This window comes from Mustela erminea, chromosome 11 (genome assembly GCF_009829155.1).
Source record: "Mustela erminea isolate mMusErm1 chromosome 11, mMusErm1.Pri, whole genome shotgun sequence".
In the NCBI taxonomy this organism is placed as follows: Eukaryota; Metazoa; Chordata; class Mammalia; order Carnivora; family Mustelidae; genus Mustela; species Mustela erminea.
Genome location: NC_045624.1, coordinates 104,830,720 through 104,847,496, shown reverse-complemented (window position 1 = coordinate 104,847,496; position 16,777 = coordinate 104,830,720). Strand labels below are relative to the sequence as shown.

The 16,777-nt window shown below is 38.2% G+C and overlaps 1 protein-coding gene across 10 annotated transcripts in view; it reads left to right on the top strand.

The window, feature by feature from the left end:
* Positions 1–16,777, top strand: part of SUGCT (succinyl-CoA:glutarate-CoA transferase) — a 787,044-nt gene that overhangs the window by 441,246 nt on the left and 329,021 nt on the right. The window contains exon 13 of one of the 10 annotated variants that reach the window (XM_032304186.1): positions 6,499–7,389. The exons of the other annotated variants lie outside the window; for them this stretch is intronic. Within the exon in view, the coding sequence (XP_032160077.1) occupies positions 6,499–6,606 (108 nt within the window). The 3' untranslated portion in view covers positions 6,607–7,389. Of the gene's footprint in view, positions 1–6,498; positions 7,390–16,777 lie in introns of those variants that run through there. 10 annotated transcript variants of the gene reach the window in all.

Sequence of the window (16,777 nt, the reverse complement as noted above, 5' to 3'; positions counted from 1 at the left end):
GCAGCAGACTTTTCAGGAGGCAGCAGCTAAGTTCAATTTGAAGTTTTCTGACACTTGCATATTCACAAACGTTTCCTGTCTCTGCCCACCAGGGATTCAAGGCTGTTGTAAGTGAGGCCCTAACACCTGTAGGCAGTGCCAGCAATTCTCTTCCTCAGTGGGAAATTCCCAAGTAGTTTATTTGTTAAAATCCATTTCGGAAGTTCCAAGTGACACAAACATTTTGCTTACTTTCTAAAAATTTCAAGATTCAAAAGTCTACTACATAAACTATGTTTTATGCATAAATGCTCAATAATGTGTTATAATGAATGTCTGCCAAACTCTTAAGTGAAGCTGACAGTGAAATATAGAAATTGAGTGTCCCTTTTATCCGTATTTTAATAATAAATAATTTTATAACATTACCTACAGAATCCAGGAAGATATGAAGAATGCCCTAATAGCAAAGACTAAGATATTTAGGACAAAGTTGTAAGTTTATTTACTCTCAGCCAATAATATCCAACCACCAAGGTCAATTTTATATTACCTGCAGGCATCTGAGGAGTTCTAAAGTGATAGTGTATCAGCAGATATAATGAAATTATACATAATTAAAAAGAATCAGAGAGTCTTATACTTTGACATTTAATATCTATCTGAAGAATTATAATTTGTACCTATTTCCTCCACTGGAAGGGCTGTGATCTCAAAGGCAAGAGCATGTGTTAGTGTTTGTATCACCTGATACAGTGTCTGATTGTATTAGTTTTCAGTTATTGCTAAAACAATTTTTTTTTTTTTTTACGTAACTGCTTAAAACAATACAAATTTATTATAATTCTGGAGGTCTGAAATCTGAAATAGGTCTCACTGGGCTAAAAGTCAAAATGTCTGCAGGGTGAAATTCCTTTGGGGGCTGTGGGGGAGAACTAACTTCCTTGCCTTTTCCAGCTTCTAGAAACTGTGCATGTACTTGCGCTCATGGCTTCCTTCCATCTTTTAAAGCCAGCAGTGGACATTTGAGTCTTTCTCCTACTATCCATCACTTTGAAACAGATTCCTCTACCTCCACTTTTCTCTTTTAAGGACCCTTGTGATTGTACTGGGCCCAGCCAGATTTCTCAGGATAATTACCACATCTCAAATGCCTTGATTTAATTATACTTAGAAGGCCCTTATTGCTGTGTACAATAACACATTGACAGTTTCTAGAGATTAGGCTGTGGACACCTTTGAGAGGTTATTTTTTTACCTACTGCACTGGTCATTAGCAGAGAACCATTTTTGACTCAATGGACACAATAAAGTTGCACATTGTACCTAAAAATGGAGACAGAGAATTTCCATGTAAATATTTAGTATGCAGTGGTTAAGGGTATGCAATGGTGGGCAGTGTGGTCAGTATTTTGAGAGAAATTATCTTAAAGAATTTGTTTTCAAACCCTTATTTATATATTATATGTTATGATACTAATGATGAATTATTTAAATATCTAACTATTGTCAAAGAATACATATTGGTATGTGGGAATAACACATTTTTGTAAATGGCACGTATGTGACTTGAAATGTTTAGATGCACAGAGTAAGACAATGTGCAAGTTTTTCTAGAATAAATTCCTTGAAGTATGATTTTTGGTTGAGCAGGTAAGCACAATTTAAAGTTCAGGGAAAACTACCAAAATGCTTCCCAAAAGGCTGTGCTGATTTATACTCCAGTCAAAACTGAATGGAGAATGCTATATTCTCACATCATTGCCCATACTAGATGTTACTAGTTCCTGATGCTGATTCAAAAAGAAGTGACATTTGCATTTCATAAATGTTAGCACTAGTACTTTCATTTCCTAGATTAAAACTGAGAATGGGAATTTTTTAGGTTGATTTATCTTAACTGTTAAATATCTATTAGATTTCAAGGAGTCCTTACTTTTGTATATTGTAGAAAAGGGGTTTTAACCCCTTTTCTATTTATAAACAGTAGTCTTGTTCCCCTGAGTGATGCTTTTCAAAAAGAACTTATTTATTTATTTATTTTACCAAACAGACATTTTGGTTTTTAGTGGTCAAATAAGTCAGTTTTTTTCTTTTATGGCACCTGAACTTTGTGTCTTTTGTAAGAAGACCTGCACTCTCAAAGTTATTAAAATATCTGGGGTGCCTGGGTGGCTCAGGGGGTTAAAGCCTCTGCCTTCGGCTCAGGTCATGATCCCAGGGTCCTGGGATCGAGCCCCGCATCGGGCTCTCTGCTCAGCAGGGAGCCTGCTTCCCTTCTCTCTCTCTCTCTGCATGCCTCTCTGCCTACTTGTGTCTGCTACTACTGTCTGTCCAATGGATAAATAAATTTTTTTTAAAAAGTTATTAAAATATCTGTATTTGCTATTTCTTTGACATTTTTATAAATCTGTTTTTTTTTTTAAGACTTTATATATTTATTTGACAGCAAGAGAGAGGGATCACAAGTAGGCAGAGAGGTAGGCAGAGAAGGGGGAAGCAGGCTCTTTGCTGAGCAGAGAGCCCGATATGGGGCTCGATTCCAGGACCCTGAGATCATGACTTGAGCCAAAGGCAGAGGCTTAACCCACTGAGCCACCCAGACTCCCCTATACCTTTGTTTTTAGCTCTTTATTATACCAAGAATTTTTGTCTATGATATAAGATTCTAAAATAACTTTGTTATTTTTTGTTTTAAACCAGGTAAAAAGCCATGTATCCCAATGACATTGATTGTTGTTAGTCTTGTTTCCTGCTGGTTTGAGATAGAACTATTATCATGATAAATGTCATATGTGTATGGATATTTTTCTGGATTCTCTATTCTGTTTACAGTCCAGTCTATATATCTCTGGATTAGTTTCTTGCTGATTTTTAATTATCCTATTTGCATAGTATGTCAGGCCAGATTTTCTTCTTTTTTAAAAATGACCTTGCTCATTTCATGAATCTATTTTACATAGATTTTAGAAGGATGAGGGATTGTCTTTAATTTATAAATTAATTTGGGGCAAATTCAGTTTTACAATATCAAATCTTTCTAACCAGGAACATGGTGTTTTTCTAGGATTTAAGCCTTATTATAGGTCCTTCGTAAGATTGACAGTTATTCTAAAAATATCTTTTGCACATTTACTTTATCTTTATTCTTTGTTATTATGTGAGTGTTGCTTGAATTCTGAATGAAATCTTTATGGGCTTTGTCTTCTAATTTGTGATTGTTAGCGTGTGAGATAGCTACTGATTTTTATGTTGATATTGTTTCCATCTGGCTTAGTAAACTCATATGTATTTTAATAATTTCCTAAATGTTTTGCTGGACATCACACTGTTGGTAGAGAATGCTAACTTTGTTTCTTACACTACATGCTTGATTCCGTATGTTTTTTTTTTTCTTAGTGTTTTTGCCAAGACCTATTTTTTGTCCCTTTTATTCTACTGTGGGAGACTTCTTATGATCTTCCAAATCACTAATTGAAATTTTTCTCATATGCATATCCACTTTACTATTTATTCATCTGTTTCTATGTTTTATTTCAGCCACATTGTTTTTAATTTCCAAAAATTCTGGTTCTTTCCTTCCTTCTCTTCCTCCTGTTTCTTCTAGTCTTTCTTTTCAACTTTTTTTTTTAAAGAAGGCAGTATTTTCTTTAGTCTTGTTGTTTATAATAATTATAATCCATTTAAAAGTTCTTTTTATTTCTTTCATAAATTCTTACTTTTTAGGGATTAGTTCTTTTTGGAATCCTTTTTTAAAAGATTTATTCATTTATTTGAGAGAGAGAGCATGGAGGAATGGGGCAGAGGGAGAGAGAGAGAATCTCAGGCAGGCTCCACAGTGAGTGCAGAGCCCAATGTAGGTCTTAATCCCACAACTCTGAGATCATGACTTGAGCTGAAGTCACAAGTTGGATGCTTAAATGAGCCTCCCAGACATCCCTGGAACATTTTTATCACTCCATTGGTTTCACTTAAATGTTGGTGATTCTTGTTAGTTTTTGAAATAGAGTTGAAGGACTCAGTTGATTGGTTTCGGTAGTTGGATGGTTATTTCCTAAGGGAAAAATAGGAATCCCTATTCTTCCAGCAATTAATTTGGTCAAATCCCAGGAATCTTGGCTGTTGTGGTGCTTCTGTAGAGAGAGGAAGGAGGGAGTTGGGTATTTGCTTCACGTCATGGATGTGAGTCTCTGGAGCAGAAGCTTTCTTCCTTTATAAATGGTTTTATCTCTGGCATCTGAAAGCTCGGGTTTGATATTTAAGCCAAATGCTGCTGTATAAGCTAACCAAAGACCCATATTAAACTTCTAGACACCTCCTATTTTCTCCTAACAGTTACAAATTCAATATGGCGGAATAAAGAAATTGGAAACACTAATCTGTAATCACATCCTGAAGAGTAAACAGACATTAATTTATTCTGTGCTTTAATGCCTGTTTTCACTTTGCATTTCACATCCATCATCTTTTGTCTGAAGCTGTGGGGAGGGATGTAGATTTGCTGGAACATCCATGACATGCTTGGAGACGATGATTTTGGAATGGCAATTCGAGTTTAGGATTCACTTGAGGAGACTGCTGGAGATAAAGCTGGAGCCAGGCTGCAAAGATGTTCACATTTATGTTTGGGGAGTTTGGACTTTATCTTGTCACTAAGGGAGTATTTCTGATGGGGTTTGAGCAAGGAAGTATCGTGATAAAAGTGACTTTGAGGCTGGTCTCCATGATAAATATGAGAAGGAGGTTCAGATGCCATTGTGGTCATCCAGGACAAGATCGTAAGGGCCTGGGGTGAAGTAAGGGAGATGGGAATGGAAAGAAAGTGACATATACAAGAGTCTGAACAATATGATTTTAGGCTTTGGTGGTTTCTTGGATGAGAGAATGAGGAGAAAGGAATGTTCAAAAAGACCTCAAGGTTTCAAGCCAAGTCACTACATGAGGTAGTAGAACTATGTAAGGGGATAAAAAGAGGCTGTTAGTTTTTTTCCTGATTTTAGCTGTCATTTAAACACTTCAACCCCATCATCTTTATCTTTATCTTCATCTAATTCTTTTCATCAGATGATTCATGCTTAAAAATATCAAATGATCAGAAGTGAATTATTTTATATTTTCTGTCCCCCAATGCTAAGAATATCTGTTGCTTTCCTAAGGGTGGAGGGTTGGCCGCAGGGATGGAATGTGCTGGTACCTGCCATCCTACTTACCACCAACACTACTCAGTGCGTCTGGGTAGCTGGCCCCAGTCCACATCTCATTCTGGACCAGAATGAAGGCTATTGGAATGGAACCAGTTCAAGGAGTTGATTCACGAAAAAGCTAGACCTTGACCTGTTTGCTTTTCCAAAGAAATTTCCAAATTTCAGGAAGGTTTTTGTCATTAAAAATTGCTTCAGAGGTGCATGAAAATCCTCTCTTCATTCCTCTGTTTATTTTCTCAGTACATCTACATTCAAGAAACCCACTGTTCTCATAAGAGCACTGTCTTTTCTTGGGAACTCAGTTTCACTGTGCCCTGTCGAGCCAGTGAGTGGCGTGGATATAGCAGCTACAAGGTTGACAGAAAGGTTAAATGAGTGACTGTAAGTAATATGTCATGCAGAGCTTTGCTCAGAGTAAGCATCGGTAACTCCTGACTCTTACGACTGTTCAGATTCAAGGGCGTCTCTTCCTTGTATTGATCATGATGTGACATTTAAGGCCATGGATCTCAAACTTCAGTGTGCATGAAGATAATCTTTAGGGTTTATGAAAACATGGATTACCAAGCCTTATCCCCAGGGTTTTGGTTCAGCTGGGCTTAGGTGGAGCCTGAGAATTTGTATCTCTAGCCAGTTCCCAGAAGATGTTCCTGTGGCTGGTCGGGCAAAACTGAGTTTTTGAGAACCAATGGTTTGGGGGCTGGGATGAGGGTAATGTGGTTTGTATTCATAGTGGAGTCAGTTGCTTTGCCATTAGGAATTCCGTTCTTTCCTGGCTGTACATTCTGAACCCTGATCTGATGTGCTCTTTGTTTTCTGAAGCAGCAGAAACCAGTCAGCAGGTGACAAATTTCATTACTCTCCTTTCTTTGAATTTTCCCAGGGATTACTAAGTATACCACTGTTAGTGCTGGCACTTTTCTGTTATTTTAAGGATTTGTTGGTTTCTCCAAGGTGGTTTTCCCTTGACGCCAGAAGATGTGAATAGGAACCATCACACGGCGATGCTCGGTTCTGTGTTGGTATTTGCTATCCTGTAGAATTTATATGTTTCACTTAATATCAATTTTAATCCCTGCTTTTCTTCTTCACATCCTTTTAAATTCTCATTTAATTAGTCAGAGTTACAAATGGCCTCGCTTATAAACATCCTCGTGTAAGCCGAGCAATGTGGCTTTCGGCATCTCTATAATGAAAGTTTAAACTACTTGGAACTCAAGCTTACATTCCTTTAAGTCTTTATGATCTAAATATTCTTTTCCATGATGCCAAAAAGGTTCTGTGTGATCATCTAAAGTTTGAAATTCGTTTTCAGATTAAAGGCACTGCCAAACTGGGAAGCAACTGTGTGAAGAAAATGTGTGGAAACACCAGTCATTACAGGTTGGTTTATAAAAAGAGTTGCGGATTGATCGGTCTTTGAAAAATGTTTGGTGACACGAAACTCTTTCAATCAGTTCCAAATCTGGCAACTCTCTTGTTGCATTAGATTTTCTTTCCTTCACTTTTCTTCTCTTTCTAACAGAGACAGACACATCCCTTTTCCTGCGTCCCATTTTAGATGACTGACGGAAAAGTAAACACCAAATATGAGCATGTGGGGATGGTTTATTTCTTTTTACATTGACTAGAAGGCAGTGTTGAAAGGGAGACACTGCTGTCATTTCACAATGTAGGAAATTTAGAAAAGGTGTGAGAGCTGTTTTAAATAATTTCTATTTTTGGATTATGCCATTCATGAGGGTATGTAGTCTTTCCTTTAGAGAAGGAATTTGTTTAAAGTATATCTGAGATCGCTTGGTGACAAATAAACAATGTGTTCAAAAGAAAGCCCTGTAATTTTTTCATTAGATGATTCATGCTTAAAAATGTCAAGTGATCAGAAACGAAAGACCCAGTGATCGGGTCATTTGAAACATATGGTTCTGGGAGTTATTATGCATGCCAACACTAAACATGGGACGTCGGTCCCTTCTTTTGTCCTTATAAAGATAGAAGAGCCCTTAGCGCCTGGTTCTTTTCTTACACCTCACATTCCGTGCCCTCACGTTTCGCTCACCTGTGTGGTGGTGCCAGTGTCACGGTGACATGTAAAGACGTGGCGGTGGGTTTGCCAGAGTTCAAATAACTCTACTGGTTAGCCTTTGAGTGGTGTTGAGGAAACTACTTGCCTTCCTGTGCCTCCATTTCCTAATTTGTCAACTCAAAATGGGTCTACTTACCTAGACCCATTATGGCAAAGGTTAAATAAAATTAACACCAGTAACGCCCTTAGAGCGGTTCCTGGCACATAATAGCAGACTCACTCCATGTTAGCTTTTCTTTTTCTTTTCTTTTTTTTTTATTTTTTAAAGATTTTATTTATTTATTTGACATGGAGATCACAAGCAGGCAGAGAAGCAGGCAGAGAGAGAGGAGGAAGCAGGCTCACTGCTGAGCAGAGAGCCCGATGTGGGGCTCGATCCCAGGACCCTGGGACCATGACCTGAGCCGAAGGCGGGGGCTTTAACCCACTGAGCCACCCAGGCACCCCCACGTTAGCTTTTCTTATTTACTTTGGTTAGACTTCCTGGTGTGATCAGTTATTTCCCCCTGAGAAGGAAGATTGTGACAACTAACCTCCCTGTAAATTGCTATTTGGGGTATCATTTGGGAATAGTATATAGTTAAAATGACTCTATTATAAATGCAGACCCATTTTGATGAAAATTAAATAAGTGATATTTTGGTCTTGAGTTCTATCTCTGCAAATTAGAAACCATATTCTACTACAGTAATTGCTCTGCACACTAACAATGGGAAATTCTTTTAGGCCAGTAGATTTCAGATTCTTTTGCTTAGTGAGATCTGTGATTTTTATTTCTGCTCTGTTTTCTATGATCAGTGAAAAGTTTGTATAAAAAACATAATTTGTTAATTCCATTGAACCATTACAAATGGTTCAAGTTAAATATAACTTCACAGAAATGAATTCTTCTGAATGTATTTATATTATATATAATGTACATATTTGGACTTGAGAGGCACATTGTATCAGATGTATCAGATTTATTTTCCCAAGTTCCTACTTGAACCTTGGTTCTTCCATCTCATTAAATCAATAACATCCATTACTTCTGGGAAGGAAAGCCCTATAAGAGAGTCATAGTTTGACTTTGAACTTTCAAATAGAATTTGTCACATTGATAGCAAGATCGTGGTCCTGAAGTAAGCACCTTTTGTTGACAAAAGCCATTCTTTCTCGAGAAGGAAAAAAAAAAAAGAGGGGTAATACATAGTGATTTTCTTATAAATCAAAACTTGGAGGCGGGATTGAGGGCAGAGCAGAGCAGTGATGTTCCCACAGCATGAAAAGGAGCAAATGTCCAAGTGCTGGAGGGAGTCGCTGGAAGGGAAGTAGGTTAAGAAAGGGGACAGAATACCTTTACTTCTTTTTCACTTTTTTTCTAAAGTTTTATTTATTTATTTGTCAGAGAGAGAGCGTGAGTGCACAAGTAGGGGAGTGGCCGGCAGGGGTAGAGGGAGAAGCAGGCTTCCCACTGAGCAAGGATTCCTTGTTGGACTTTGTGGGACTCAGTCCCAGGACCCTGGGATCATGACCTGAGCAGAAGGCAGTCAGTTAAGCAACTGAGTCACCCAGGCATCCCCAGAATACCGTTACTTCTGCATCCTGTGGCCTTCTGGTGGGATCTAGAAACTGGGAGGGGAGAATTAAATATTAATAAATCTGTCTGAATTCGAGAACATTGAAAGTCAGTACTCCCTTTTACTTGGGGGAAAGCCTGGGAAGGTTGCAGACCCTTTCTTCTTCGCGGCAAAATGTCCAGCAGAGAAAGAAGCTGAAGTCTTCTTCCCTATTCCCTCTCTACTATCCCCTTTCTGGGAGGACCAGTGAACCAGAGGAGGATGTGGGATGCAGGGATCTCACTGCCAGCCACAGTGGCAATCTTCATGGTCATTGCAGCGGGTGCCAGATGGACACTGTAAAAATCTGGGCCCAAGAAATCAGTCTCACCAGCAGAGATGTCCCAGCAGATGGCAGATCATGGGATGTCTCAGCGAGGGCAGAGAGAACCCAGAGGCTCCGGGAACCAGAATGCTCCTCTTGACACAGACAACACCGTCTTAAGAAGTCTTCCTTTTAATGGTCAAGTTAAAAGATTTTTTTTTGTTTGTTGTGTTATCAGAATGAGACCTGAAAGGAAAACATTATCAGAGATAGAAGGTAAAGTAGCTGAATTTACAACAGAAATTTCATCCCAGCACAGAGTATTAGTGAAGATCATGATTATTCTGTGTTTAAAAGTACGTGAAAGGTAATGCTTTCCAAGGCCTGAAAATGTGGCAATGTAAACACAGCTCATTCAGCCCCACGACGGACCATATGCACCCAGAGTCCCACTGTTGGGAGGGTTTTTAACAAATTGCTCTCCTTTAAATTCTGTCCTGCACGTTTCAGAAGCCTCTTTCGTCAAATAGTTCCTTAGCTCAGAAACCTCAGTGATGCATGTGTTTGTATAGGTATAAAGTACTGTGATTGACTCTTATGGTTTATTTCTTGATTTATTGCTATTTTTGTCCCTTTTGAACAGTTGTAATTATAACATATCAAGTTGGGAGGAGTTAGTCTGTAATTTTTAGCTACAGAAAAATGACTATTTGGAATCAGTTCTCTTTCTCTGCCATTACTGCTATTTGAAACATAATATGTACATTCTGGCTGAGGATTTAGTTTTTTTAAGGAAGAATCATATGGACCAATAGCAGGAGATGGGCATAGCCCTTCAAATTCTACTGCTAGGCAATTGAATTCAGTGACCATACTGAAACTTGAGAAAATCATGCTTACCATTTGGCTTTGTGGTATATTGACGTCTTGTATGTCAGTTTTCCTGTTTCATGGGATTTGTAAGCTTGAAAGACCTTGATGCTAACTTAATACAAACAAGATAAAGCGTTCTTAACAGAGTGTGCTGACCATATGTGGGGTTCATTTCATGGTGATTTTCATTTCCTTTAGAAAACTTCTCAGGAACCCTAGCGGTTATTGTTCAGAAGCTTAAATGGCAAGACTAAAGGGATAGCGTGGCAAGCATAGGCTGCATCATTTCTTTTTTTTTTTTTTTTAAAGATTTTATTTATTTATTTGACAGACAGAGATCACAAGTAGGCAGAGAGGCAGGCAGAGAGAGAGAGGAGGAAGCAGGCTCCCTGCTAAGCAGAGAGCCCAATGTGGGGCTCGCTCCCAGGACTCTGGGATCATGACCCGAGCCGAAGGCAGAGGCTTTAACCCACTGAGCCACCCAGGTGCCCCGGCTGCATCATTTCTAAACTTCAGATTGTGCTAACTGAATCTGAAGCCATACTGTATCACAAATAACCAAGCCCGATGCTTTCCTGCATGTCGTACATTCATTGACTCGTCCATCCAGTTCCTCCCCGATTCCCTGCCCCCACTGTGGGTTAGGGGTGTGCTAGGAACCAATGATGAGATGAGGGAAGACATAGTGTAGGAACTCGAGGATTGTAGAGTGTGGTCAGGGCGTTGCACCAGTAAACAGGTAAATATTACATTTGTGCAGGTCGATCTTGGGGCCTAGAGGATGAACTGATTCAACTTGGAGATGGTCAGGGAAGGGTTCCTTGAGTGCTAGTGAATTAATCCATATTATCCAAACGGAAGAAGAAGGTTTTCAAACCAAAGGGGTAGAATGAATGTGAAGCTTTTAGAGAACCTCGAGGAGTTTGGTGTGACCAGAACATAAGATGCATGTTGAGAAAATATAAAGATACTCCAGTCTAAGGACTGAAAATTAGGGGGGATGTCAGATCATGAACCACCTAGGTTAAACCCCATAAAAACGCTGTCTGGTAGGTGCTGTTGTGTCTGCTTTACAGATGAAGAAACAGACTTGGAGAGCTTAGACATGCTTTTAGCTACACAGTGAGCAGCAAAGATGGGGGTCTTCTGACCACAAAATCAGTGCTATGGCAGAGGAGTTTATTGGATTTTTTTATTTTTTTAGTCTCTTAATGACCTCATCTGCTTTTAACAATATAATCAGCCATAAAATGTGAGAAAGTATTAAATTAAAATTGCTTTGAGGTTGTGAACAATGCTATTTAGAAAATTAAATTAGTGAAAAATGCATTAATACTAGTAATACTACTACTACTACTAATAATAATAATGTGGTTTTTGCTCATATTGAAATGGGCAAGAAGTTCCTAGTCACCTCACAGTCTGTACTGAGCATGAGCATTTAAAAAATATGTTTCTGCCACGTGTATAGAACAGTCTTTAGCTCAGTCTTTCTGAATATCCACCTGTCCAGAAGCCCGAGAGAGGAGACCACACAGCCGAGGGAGCTAAGGGATGGAGCAGACTGGAAGGTTGGCCTCATGTGGATTTTTATAAAATCAATGCATGATTTCTTCAGGAATAAGGAGCCAACACTACCAAATGGTTTGATGTTTTAGAGTGACTTCACCATAGCAGAAACATTATAAGAATTTATTTTAGGGCACTTGGGGGGCTCAGTTGGTTAAGTGTCTGCCTTTGACTCAGATCATGATTCCAGGGTCCTGGGACTGAGTCCTTCATCAGGCTCCCTGCACAGTGGGGCGTCTGCTTCTCCCTCTGCACCACCCCACTCCCTGCTCATGTGTGTGCTCGCTCTTGTCTCTCTCTCTATGATAAAATCTTCAAAAGAAGGATTTAGTTTAGAACTCTTGCAATGAAACAAAGCAAGCCAAAACAAAACTAACCCATGTCTTATCATCCTTTGGGGACCCAGAGGGAAAATCAACCTTTTTGAAGGGAAAATTGACTAACCTGGGGCCCATGCTCCCTAGGAGAGAGCCTATGTTAGGCTTTAGCCAAGGGTAGGCGTGTATATAATACATCTGAAATGGAGGGAAGGAACTATAAGATTCCTTTATGTTCTCAGAGGGACCAAATAAATCAGGAAAGATTAAGAACCATTTTAAGTGTGCCACCCCAGACTGAGTGTGTATGTGTGTATGTGTGTGTGTTGGGAGAGTGGTGGCCTCAGATTACTTTTAAATTTGTAGTATTGAATTCTCCAGATTTGATCCTAAACAGGCAAGAGGTTTCAGAAAACATTTCATATTAGTATTTGACAAAATAAGGTTTTAATTTTTTACATATTGAGCGATTTTCATAGAGCAACATACCGAGCCCATTATCTCATCCAAACAATAGTATCAACGTTGTTCCACAGCAGTGAAGCTTATGGACCTATAATGAATGTTTAATATGTGAATTATAACAGAATTTTAATTATGATGAAATTAAGTCAATACCACATCATCCATCTCTCTGCTCATATAAATGCATAGAACGGTGGTCTTTAAGTTCAGTTGAGTTGATTAACAATTCCTGCTTTTTAAAATTTGTGACAGGCTACTAAATCTCTTGATAAATCCCCCTTTTAACCTCAAGACTTTTTCAGATAATTCAGAGTAGAATATGAGTTGCTATAATAACTGTAAGCTAAAGTAATATACCATGCAGCAGCCATGAAATGTGGGGTACATTATTATGAAGTTTGTATTAAATAAAAAGCCTGAGTATGTAAAGGTAATTCAACCATAAAAAACTGAACAAACAAAACAAAACACTTTTCATTTTATGTTACTGATAAAATTAAAATCTGGGAATCATGTTTGTAATCATCTGTAGGATTTTTGCATATCCTCAATTATTTAAGTGTTATTTCTTTTAAAGAGTAGCTCTTTTATTTTGCCCAAAAGGTAAATTTAAGTTGGATAATATTGCATCCAATTAAGCAGTACATATTTCAGAATAGTAACTAAATATCAATATTTATCTTTTTTTAGGAGAACTATGGAGAAATATGTAACTCAAAAAGCGGTAGTCTTATCTGAGATGGTTTTGTTGATCTTTACATGTTTGGAGGATATTTTTTTATATGAATTCCACCCTTTTGCAAATCTATTTTGAAATGTAGCTGAAGATAAGAAAATGTCTATGATTCTGTTTAACCTTTTTATAAAGAAGTCTTCTAACTCAGCATATGATGAAGAAATTTTGAGCCCAATGTAAATTCAGATTTGCAGCAGAATGTCACCAGACCCCTTGATATATCAGCCACCTTTTTGATTGAAAAATCATTTTCTGCAACATCCAATGTTCTCATAGCTTTTGGAATGTTTCAATCACACCTAATAATGCACTATAATGCAGGTCCAACATTGTTTTTAAAAAGTATGTAGCTTCTTGCACATTATTAATCTCTACTTGTTGATATTTTGAAAAAATGGCCAATCCTTTTGCGGATGTGTACAAAGAATTGCAAGTATTGGGAACGGTTTGCAATTCTTTAGTTGCCATCTCCTCAGAGAACTTTATCACTTCTAAATCTGAAAGACATATAGGACAGAGTAGTTACACTTACATTTTGCAGCAAAATGTCTACATGTGTCAATGGCACGATACTAGACTTGGTTTAAATGTTTCAGAAAATAATTCTGAATTGGTACAATTGAAAAACAACTTAATGTAAGATGATCCACTGTTTTCTACTGTCTCCCTTTCATCTGGTTTCTGATGTCAATTGCATGTATCTGATACAAAAAGATGCTGTCTTCTGTGGTAGACCTGTTGTCCCCTCTAATATTACTGAAGAGACTGAAGGACATTAAATCTCATTAACAGTATTTGATACGAATTTGGTCCTTGTTATACCAGTGCTTTTATATGGAATTTAGGCAAGTCTGTAAGAATCAAAGACTTAATTCTTAAGTTAAAACAATTTTCTTTATCTTTCATTCTGATTTTCAGTAATTTCCGAAAACCTTCAGTCACAGTTGAAAATTTATTTATGCCATCTTAATGGTAAGCATGTTTTTAAGAAATAAGATGTTTTCAACCATAAGTTTCGCCTACTCTCTGTTTTTCTTAACATGTTTTTATAATTTATGGGTGACAGTTGATCACAAAGGGATTCATTCCAAAACGGCAACTATTTTAAATATAATTATTTGTATGACTTATGAATATTTTTAGTATTTTGTGAGTCACTCTTCTCTATAGATTTTTGATGGCAGGACAGATTTCTATCAATTTAAATGTAATATCCCAATTATCATTTATCTAGGTATTGAGATGTTTTAAAAGATATTGAGATCTGCTTTAAAAATTTTATATTATAGGGCGCCTGGGTGGCTCAGTGGGTTAAGCCGCTGCCTTCGGCTCAGGTCATGATCTCAGGGTCCTGGGATCGAGTCCTGCATCGGGCTCTCTGCTCAGCAGGGAGCCTGCTTCCCTCTCTCTCTCTCTCTGCCTGCCTCTCTCTCCATCTACTTGTGATCTCTCTCTGTCAAATAAATAAATAAAATCTTAAAAAAAAATTTTTATATTATAGAGATAATTGTGTGCTTACAGTATCACTTATTTTCATTAACTCACACTATGCAGAATCCAGGTTAAATACAGCACTGTTATCTATGAATACGTTGATGGCAGATCTACATCAACAAAATATTTCAGGTGTTTCATCTTTTTGCCATTAACGTTATGGCTTGACTTCCCCATTTTAATGAAATATTATAACACAGACTTTCATCTTAACACCACTGCTGAGCTAACTAAAGCTCATAGGAATCCCGCATCAGTGACTTAACATTGACTTCTAAGTTTGCCAAGTTGTACAAGTACTTGACAGGCATTGTTTACGCAGAGAGGTTTCTGTGTAATGGAGAGGCAGAGCCCCAGTAACATAGGTTCAGGTGTTCCTGGAAGTGAGCGAACCAGTTGGATTGATCTTTCCAGGAGCTTGGCAGTGAGTGGAAGGTCAAAGGGATGATTAAAGAAAGACATTGGATCAAGGATGGGGGAGCCTTGCACACTTCCCAGAAGGCACTACCACGAGAGAGGAAAATGTTGTACATTCTAGAGAAAGAAGGAACAGAGCAAGTGGAGTAAGATCTTGAACATGCAAGACATGGGAAGGGAGAAGAAAGAGAACCAGGGAGATAGGCACTGTATGCCCCGAGACTGGCAGGACAAAGGGGGAGATGGGTGGTGTGAAGGTGAAGAAACAGGAAGTAGAGGGAGTACACGGCTTTGTTCATTTCCTCAGTTCTGGTGGAGGCATCATGATTTGTGAATCATAGCAGGGGAAGACAAGGCAACTGTGAGGCACATTAGGATGGAATGGCTGTTCTCAGATCGGAGGTGAGCTGGCCAGCCAGGGCCAGTCAAGTACTTAGCTGTAAGATGCTGAGACCCATTAACTTAATAAGTATTTCCCGAAGGCAAGCCATATATTCAGGACTTGGTTAGGCTCTGGGGATACAGAGATGAAAGACCTGGTTCTAGTCCCTCAGGAGTTTACAGACACGTAAATCACTAGTTACCACACGGGTGCTACTGTGGGAGCTGGGAGAGGGATGTGTTTCTCAGCCACAAAGAAGAAAGAAACTGGATAATTTTCTTTTAAAGGAGAGCGTCTTAGGCTCTTTTATGTGCCTGGTTAGCTCTACTTTATGCATTTCAAAGAAGATTATCTAGTTTTCAAGCTAATTAGCAGCAGAAAATTCTAAGGTCTAAGTTATGCTCTAAATGGCATCTGACAGAACAATAAGAAATAAACCACAAAACCTAAAAAAATGAGTACAAACATCTTAGACTCTCCTATTGGTTAGTGACCAAAATCTAATTCAAAGTGGATTAAAGAGAAAAGAATGAAATTAGAAATTCACATCATTGCCAAAGTCTGGGAGGTGCTCCTGGGGTCAAGACTGGCTGCATTTAGGGGTTCAAATAATATCATCAGGTGTTGGTCTTTCTACAGTTTTTGAGAAAGGAGCCTCTTCTTTACTCTGGCGATTTCACACCGCAGCACCATCAAGCCTGCGTATTTCTCTTTGGGAAGGAAACATTTCCCTTTTGTGTAAGCAGTGTGGCAGACCTGTGAGCCCAGGGTCTGGAAAGCTGTATTTCATATCAATATGGACCGGTGAATCTGATGGGAAATTTTTGCCTTCCCATGAAAGTAATAGAAAAAAAATTTTTAAGCTATTATTCATATTTTGTTTAAAACTAGGGGTAAAACTATAAAACCCACAATTAAACTTATCATGACTTTGTTTCCCCTATGGATTACTTGAGTATTTTTTAGGCTTTTTTCATTAATCCTGAAGCTTCATCTTCATCTTTACTAACCAAGTAGTCATTAATTACTTCAGTATAATTCTGAATACATCCCTTGTGCAGCTCTGGTGTTAACAGAGAGTAAACAGCAGAAAACAGAAATATACATTAGAATCTTCAATACAGGTAAAGACTAAATCATATGTGCTTGTCTGAGCAATAATTGTTATGGTCATACAGTTCTGAATAAAGCATCATCAAACCTTTTCTGTGGTGTTCCCTTTATATTTGGATATACTGGCCTCTTGACAGAGATTGTAAAGATTTTGAACTTAATGTCATCCCAATGACTATTAAGCACTTTTCCTAATAATGTTTACTACAGATAGGAAACAGTCAGGTGGTGAGAATTTAATATTCCCAGACATTAAAAAGAAACAGTCAAAACACAGCA